At 43.2% G+C, this 7,468-nt stretch overlaps 1 protein-coding gene across 5 annotated transcripts; it reads left to right on the top strand.

The window, feature by feature from the left end:
* The first annotated feature begins 1,326 nt into the window (after positions 1-1,326).
* LOC115104916 (forkhead box protein H1-like) lies at positions 1,327-6,939 on the top strand. Of its 5 annotated transcripts, none has more exons than XM_029626325.2 (5): positions 1,375-1,418; positions 1,860-1,919; positions 3,002-3,536; positions 4,150-4,254; positions 5,328-6,939. In XM_029626325.2, exons 3-5 carry the CDS (start codon positions 3,108-3,110, stop codon positions 6,315-6,317), a joined length of 1,524 nt encoding a protein of 507 aa, XP_029482185.2. In that variant the 5' UTR covers positions 1,375-1,418; positions 1,860-1,919; positions 3,002-3,107; the 3' UTR covers positions 6,318-6,939. The 5 variants fall into 5 exon arrangements, with proteins under 5 accessions (XP_029482181.2, XP_029482185.2, XP_029482180.2 ...); XM_029626322.2 differs by lacking the exon at positions 1,375-1,418 and adding an exon at positions 1,532-1,550 and having other exon boundaries at positions 1,863-1,919; XM_029626324.2 differs by lacking the exon at positions 1,375-1,418 and adding an exon at positions 1,535-1,550.
* Positions 6,940-7,468: the final 529 nt, after the last annotated feature.

Raw genomic sequence — 7,468 nt, 5'->3', positions numbered from 1 at the left:
GCAACGATAACAGCTGTAAGTCTTTCTGGGTAAGTCTCTAAGAGCTTTCCACACATGGATTGTGCATCATTTGCCCATTATTCTTCTCAAATTCTTCAAGCTCTGTCAAATTGGTTGTTGATCATTGCTAAACAACCATTTTCAGGTCTTGCCATAGATTTTCGAGCAGATATAAGTCAAAACTGGCCACTCAGGAACGTTCACTGTCTTCTTGGTAAGCAACTCCAGTTTAGATTTGGTCTTGTATTTTAAATTATTGTCCTGCTGAAAGGTGAATTAATCTCCCAGTGTCTGGTGGAAAGCAGACTGAAGCAGGTTTCCTCTAGGATTTAGCCTGTGCTTAGCTCCAATCCATTTATTTGCCCCAAACATAACATTTTGCATTCAGGACAAAAAATGAATTGCTTTAACACATTTTTTGCAGTATTACTTTAGTGTGTTGTTGCAAACAGGATGCATGTTCTCCAGAGTGAAAGCAGCGGTTTAAGGCACTGCATCTCAGTGCTTGAGGCGTCACTACAGACACCCTGGTTCGAATCCAGGCTGTATCACAACCGGCCATGATTTGGAGTCCCATAGAGCAGCGCACAATTGGCCCAGCATCGTCTGGGTTTGGCCGGTGTTGGGCATCATTGTAAATAATAATTTGTTCTTTACTGACTCCAAAATAACACAATACACTATTTACCATTAATTTCTATTGGGCATCAAATCATCTCAAACACAACCAAACAAGGTGAATCCAACAAATGTGTAGAGTTACAAGCTGGATGATGTCATTGCATGCTATGAATATGGCACCAAATACTTATATTTTTACTACTTTAATATGAGTACAAGTGAATTTGTCCCAATACTTTTGGTCCCCTAAATTGGCGGGACTATGTACAAAATATGCTGTGATTTCTTAAACAGTTCACGTGATATGGATGAAAATATCATCCAATTAAAGCTGACAGTATGCCATTTAACCTCATAGTCATTTCAAATCTACACTTTTGGAGTATAGCGCCAAAATAAGAAAAACTGCTTCACTGTCCCATTAATTAAGTAGGGCACTGTATAATCTATTACCCTTAATTTTCTAATTTTAATAGTCATCAAGGAGCAGTACTGAAGTATTTATTTTGACCTGAACATGTCTACTCAAATGTACATACATATCCTAACAAGTTTCTGAACAGCAGACTACAAAATATTAGTTGGTCTTTATAAACTATATCACGTTGTTCTTCTATAAATACCCAAATAAACTAAAATATTTAGTTTCATAGTACTCTGAAATTGTGTTTAGCATGGAATTCCTGTCAAAACACAATTCATAATAGGAAGCAGGAAGAGTTGGTTGATTACAACTAATTGGAAACGAGAGGTCACATTGGAGCAATTAGACCGTGTACCAGCCGATTGCTAGCCAGGTGAGGACAGCATGAATGCACGACGGTCTCCTGTACCTTTTCGATATTATCTTCACTCCAATATCTGATCTGAAACATTTGACTGCTCATTTCTACATGGTAAAATCGAAGACATAAAAAAGTCAGGCCTAGGTGATACACTCAACAGGCTAAAACGCGTTTTTCCACTTTCACATATTGTAGGAAACATGTATTTATTACGTGCAAATTTCTCCTCATATTGGTCTGCCTAACTGTCAGAGTTAATGAATTGAAATGTTCCCTTGGTTAGACAGCCTTCATAATAATGTCATGTAACGGCTTCTGCATAGCCTATATTTAAATTGAACCTGTGCATAAATCGGACAATAGCTCGTATTTACAAGGTGCGAATGTCCCCATCACTTGGCGATCATGGATGGTGTTCAACCCTCCATTGTGTTTTCCTCACATGCTGAATAGTAGGCAATCCCAGGAACGAGACGGGGTCAATCTGGCTAATCCAACTTGTTTTGCTGAGAGGTAAGGGCTATGGCATTAGCACTACATTAATTTACACAAAAGAAACTGTCTTTGGACGTGCACTGCATGTTCTCAAGGGACTTCCTACTGTGCGCTCCTGCACCCTCAACTCGGTGTGCTCCTGCACGGTCCCTGGGTTTTTGAGAACTCTCAAAAATGTGTATTTGCTCTTGAATACGAACATCGATCCTAATTCTGGTGAAACCACGCAGGCTATACCAGTGCCTAGTCTGCCTGTTTGTTTTCTCCGATTATGCAATATCTACCATATTTAAATAATACGATTATATTATCCTTCTAATAAATATGGTATACAGGACCTTAATCGGGCAGTTACCATTGACTAATGTGATCGATTAGATTTTGTCCGGTGTTGACAATTTGTAACAATGAAGAAATCAGCAACACAATGAGGTAATCTTTCAGTTGACATTTTCTGTCTTCTGTCAGTATGTGTTTTAGTGGGCCAGGCCATTTAATCCCTCAATGTTTGTATATTAGCGGTCCTATGTATATTGAATGAAATGAAAGCCTCAATAAAAATACCTATTGGTTTATTTTTCAATCTGCTTTGTGGGACCCTCTCGTTCTACTTCTCCCCGCTCTCAATTGTCCCCTTTATATGGGGCACGTTGGCGACTGATGTAGTGGCATTGGAACATCACAATCTGTGCTTACTGTAAGCAAGTTTTAAAAATGAAGGAAAGAGAGGAAGTCGGGGGGTACCTTCCTCACTGGGATCCCCAACACCTTGTGTAAGTGGGGCTAATGATTCAATTCATTCCAGTGGACTGATAAATAAATACATTTGGATGTTTCTCTCTGCGGATATAAGAAGTTCACTCCTGTGCGCACCTGATGCGTAAAAGTTTTGGAGCGGATTACCAAAATTAACGTTGTGTGGTAAAGAGGCATGTTTGTCCGAGGGGTTATTTACAGGTTTTACTGTCTCTTTCTCACACACAGACCCTCCCTAGCCGCCCGGGGCGATCATTCATTCTGCCCGCAGATAGCGCTCCATTCTCTCATCGATTACACAGCGGGATTTACATGAAACTGTTAATTGTTTGCTCTTCAAATAGGCAGCCAGCCAGCGGCCTGGAGCCAGCAGTCTGCCAGGGGTTAAGGGCCGACTCCCTCCCTCTCCTGTCCGATCGTGCAGCCCGATCTGTCCCCAGGTTGATCAGCATGACAAAGCACCGGGGGGGTCAGAGCATGCTGGCACCACCCGCTCTCTACCTGCGCTCGCCTAGCCTGGAAGGCCACCAAGATCATCAACTTGACTTCCAGATCCATCCTCTGAGCAACACAGCGCGGAGCTCTCCAGCCCAACACTGGCCCTACTTCCCAATCCAGGCGTCAGTCCAACAGTCTCCACGGCTCGAGAAGCCTGCCCCTGACCAATTCAGCCTGGCCTCAGCGCCCATGGATAAAGCGACGCCGCTAGACCAGGAGCAATCTTGGGACGAGGAGAAAAATGCGAAAAGTGGAAAGAAAAATGCGAAAAGTGGAAAGAAAAAAAACTATCAGCGCTACCCCAAACCACCCTACTCCTACCTCGCAATGATTACCATGGTCATCCAAAACTCTCCAGAGAAGAAGCTTACTTTGTCTGAGGTAAAGTGAGTTTGTGTGTGGACATGCGAGTTTAGAATGGTACATTTTGGCCAAAATACGAACGGTTGTGTCAATTTTGGCCAAATTATGCATGGTTATGTGTCAGTTTTGTCTTAAATCGTGGTTCTTTTTCCGAAAATAAAGGTTACATGGGTTTGAATTATTTTAAAACCATGTCTAATCGGGGATGTTCTCTTATGATACGTTTTTTTTTAAACTGTTGGGTTAGGGATATGCAGTTCTATTGCAGTAAACCAACAGGACAATCCTTTGACGCTTAACAGAGTAGTAACACTGCCATGCTTTTCTTGGTTTGTTTTGTTAAGGATAGCAGCATACAGTGAAACCAGACACTGATGTATCAGCTGGGGTGGGTTGAGTTGATAAGAAGTATAGTCAAGGATTGTGCAGTCCTACAGTGTATCTTAGGTTATTTATTCTAGGCCTATGAAAATGCTGCATGATGACAGTGAATGATTAATGTAAATAAGTTCAATGTATGCCTACAATCATGTGGTGTGTTAAATCGTATATATCTTAATATAGTCTGATAATGTGTCTGTTTTAATGCAGACACCAATTGAAGTAAATGGACTCCCTTCTCTCTCCCCAGATTCTAAAGGAGATTAGTACACTTTTCCCTTTTTTTGAAGGGAAATACAAGGGCTGGCGGGACTCAGTGAGACACAACCTCTCTTCCTACGACTGCTTTGTTAAGGTGTGTCTTATTACGTGTCTTTATTGGTTTGTCAATCAGTGGGCTCAAAAAGGCACTTTTGATTCTAAAATCCAAACAACCTACAAGTAAGTATACTCTCCCATCTGTATGTCTTTAGACAATGAAGCAAACACCTTTAATTCAGCTCTATACTCCAGCATTTTTGATTTGAGATCAAATGTTTTATATCCTTTTTTGAGGGTTTTTCCTCATACCTGTTTTGCTGCCATGTATTAAAGTAGTCAAAAGGCCAGTATTTGGTCCCAAATTCCTAGCATGCAATGACTACATCAAGCTTGTGACTCTCTAGAAATGTGTAATTAATGAATGGTAAAATAATGTTTTGTAGTCACTTTTATTGTAAATAGGAATGTTTCTGAACACTTCTTGATGGATGCTACCATGATTACAGATTAGCGTGAATTAATCATAAATAATGATGAATGAGAAAGTTGGAGGCAAATATCATACCACCCCCCCCCCCCAAAAAAAATGCTAGCATCCCCTGTTATTGGCAATGGTGAGAGGTTAGCATGTTTTGGGGGCATGATCTTTGTGCACACAAAACATATTCCAAAAAACACAACCAAAACGAACTTCAAATGCAGCCAACAAGTTTGTAGAGTCACAAGCTTGATGTAGTCATTGCGTGCTTGGAATATGGGACCAAATATTACACTTTTGACCATTTGTCCAAATATTTATGACCCCTTCAAATGGGGGGGACTTCAATACAAAAAGTGCTTTTTATTTCTAAACAGTAAAAATATTTTAAAATACCCTCAAAAATAAAGGGTGACGCTCTGTCGCCTCATACTGTATATAAAACGTTTGATCACAAATGCTGGAGTATTGAGAGAAATTAAGTTTGAGCTTCACTGTCCAAATAAATACAGAATAGATTTTATTTGTAGCCTACCAAGGGTCACTGCAGTGCTTCATGAATCTTTAGATCAAGTAAATCATTCTAGCTATTCTGAGTTTTGTGAAACTGGGGCAATCCTGTCTGACTGGTTTTCAGGTTGTACTATACTCTTGATCTCACTGCTGTCTGTCACTCCTGGTCCCTGTAGGTATTGAAGGATCCTGGTAAGCCCCAGGGGAAGGGCAACTTCTGGGCTGTGGAGGAGAGCCTTGTGCCCCTGGAGCTCCTCAAGAGACAGAACACTGCCGTGTCGCGCCAGGATGAGACCATCTTCGCCCAGGACCTCGCCCCTTACATCCTGCATGGGCACCAACATAAGCCAGATGCAGAGCCCCCGGCCCCACCGCCACCAGTCACTGCTCTACCCCCAGGCCCACCTGTCACTGCTCTACCCCCAGGCCCACCTGTCACTGCTCTACCCCCAGGCCCACCTGTCACTGCTCTACTCTCCTTTCCCACCAGACAACACTCCTCCCTTCAGGAGGAGCTGTACCGGCCCAAGCTGGACTCATCCTTTGCCATTGACTCCCTCCTTCACAGCCTGAGGCCGGCCAGCGCTGCAGGAGAGCCTGGCAGGGACTGCTGGGGGGTGGAGCTCCACACTCGTCCACACCCTCGCCACTCCTCCACTGCCTGCAGCGCCTCAGCCAGCCCCGCCTCCTCCTCCTCCGATGAGGACTGGAGGGGCGTGTCGCAGGGAGGGAAGCGGGTGCCTGAGGGAGAAGCGGGATCAGATGGGTACGAGGACTGCAGACTCCCTCCACACAAGTCTGCCCGCAGAGTCTCCGCCCCTCCCTGGGAGCTGCCCACCTCGTATGCCAAGTACACACCGCCCAACGCCGTGGCCCCGCCCAGCATGCGGTTTAATGGGGGCCCTCTGATTCCACTAGGGATGCCTCTGTATGGCTATGGGGGGTCTCCTGTCACATCCAGTCATTTTGTAGGTCATGCCTACTGGCCCCTCTTACCCAGCGGTCGCCCTCCCCTCATTATGGACTTGGACGCTATGCTCCAGTCAGTACCGCCCAATAAGAGTGTGTTTGATGTGCTGGGTCCACCCAATCAGTCGTCTCACCAGCCTGCTGGTCAGTATACCCTACAGAGTGGGACCCCTCTCAGGTGTCATCCCCATTATTGACTATGACTGTCAAACCAGCACCAAATATATTGTAAGTGCAATGCAAGGATACTACTGACCTATTCGTACAAGCTTAACCCGTGGCTAGAAATGTGTCCACTCTATCAATTGGTCACTTCTAATTGACAGGTCATAGGATTAAATGTTTACAGAAGACAATTGTACATTCAAATGTGCTGCTAACATCTAACTCGACCATACAACCACTGTTTACCTCAGTCTTAATACAGGGATTTATTTTCACTATTGTATATATACATTTTCTTTTAAGAATTCTCTTTGTTGCCTACCTCAACTATTCAATGTTTTTCAGTGGAAAATGTCATTTTTTTCCCCTCCTGTCTTTATGGTTGTATTTAAGATGTAATTGTAAAACTGCACATCAAGCCAGGTTATGGAAAGGGCATTATTGAAAAAGTTGACTTGTCTTTTACAGGGTATGACTTTTTTCCCAGTCTTGAGTGTCAATGTAGGAAGAGGCAGGGTGCTGTTCATTGCTCATCCAATGCCGAGAGCCTCAAGTAGGAAAACAAAGTGAGGTTTAGAAAACCTCAAAGTGAAGAGTGCGCTGTTTGTATTTGTGTGTGTGTGCGTGGTGTGTTGGTCATCTTGTCTCATTGGTTTAGAGACCAGTGGATCACCCCCCTTTTTTACTCCAGTGAAGTTGTTTGTTCAGATGGTGCAACCTAAATTAAGTGTTTGTTCCTGACTTGAGTAAAGTTGTTAGCGTTAATGGGTTCAGCGTTCCTTGTCAAATACCTTGTATTCTTTGTCCTTTAGAGCTGTGCCAGTGTTACAAGACAATTGGATCTTACCTTCTCGTCTCTATTTGCAGTTGACAAAAGTTGAGCTTCAATCCCCCAGCCAGCTCTAAAGGGCTTATTTGTATACTGTGAAGGATAACTTCTAGACTGGAGTCATGTCTACAATTTGATCTAATTCACCCATTTTTAAAAGAGCTATTAAAAAGGTAAACAGTATACAAAACTGGTGCTTGAGTAGTCATTCCTGATGCCCTATGTCAGTCAGGGCTGTAGCTACCAGCCACTGTATCAGTCAATACAGTGTGGGTGAGTGCTCAGTGGTGACAAGGAGAGGCAGACTTGCTCTTTGGGTGTGACCAACATTTTTACCACAGGAATTGTGATTTT

This window comes from Oncorhynchus nerka, linkage group LG22 (assembly GCF_034236695.1).
Source record: "Oncorhynchus nerka isolate Pitt River linkage group LG22, Oner_Uvic_2.0, whole genome shotgun sequence".
Classification (NCBI taxonomy): domain Eukaryota; kingdom Metazoa; phylum Chordata; class Actinopteri; order Salmoniformes; family Salmonidae; genus Oncorhynchus; species Oncorhynchus nerka.
Note: the sequence above shows the minus strand (reverse complement) of the source record. Positions and strands in the feature narration are given on the sequence as shown.

Coding starts and splice junctions, on each gene's coding strand:
- LOC115104916 (XM_029626320.2), top strand. CDS start 1,816: ATGGTGTTCAACCCTCCATTGTGTTTTCCTCACATGCTGAATAGTAGG. Junction 3,537..4,149: donor AGAAGCTTACTTTGTCTGAG/GTAAAGTGAGTT, acceptor CTCTCTCCCCAG/ATTCTAAAGGAGATTAGTAC. Junction 4,255..5,327: donor CCTACGACTGCTTTGTTAAG/GTGTGTCTTATT, acceptor TGGTCCCTGTAG/GTATTGAAGGATCCTGGTAA.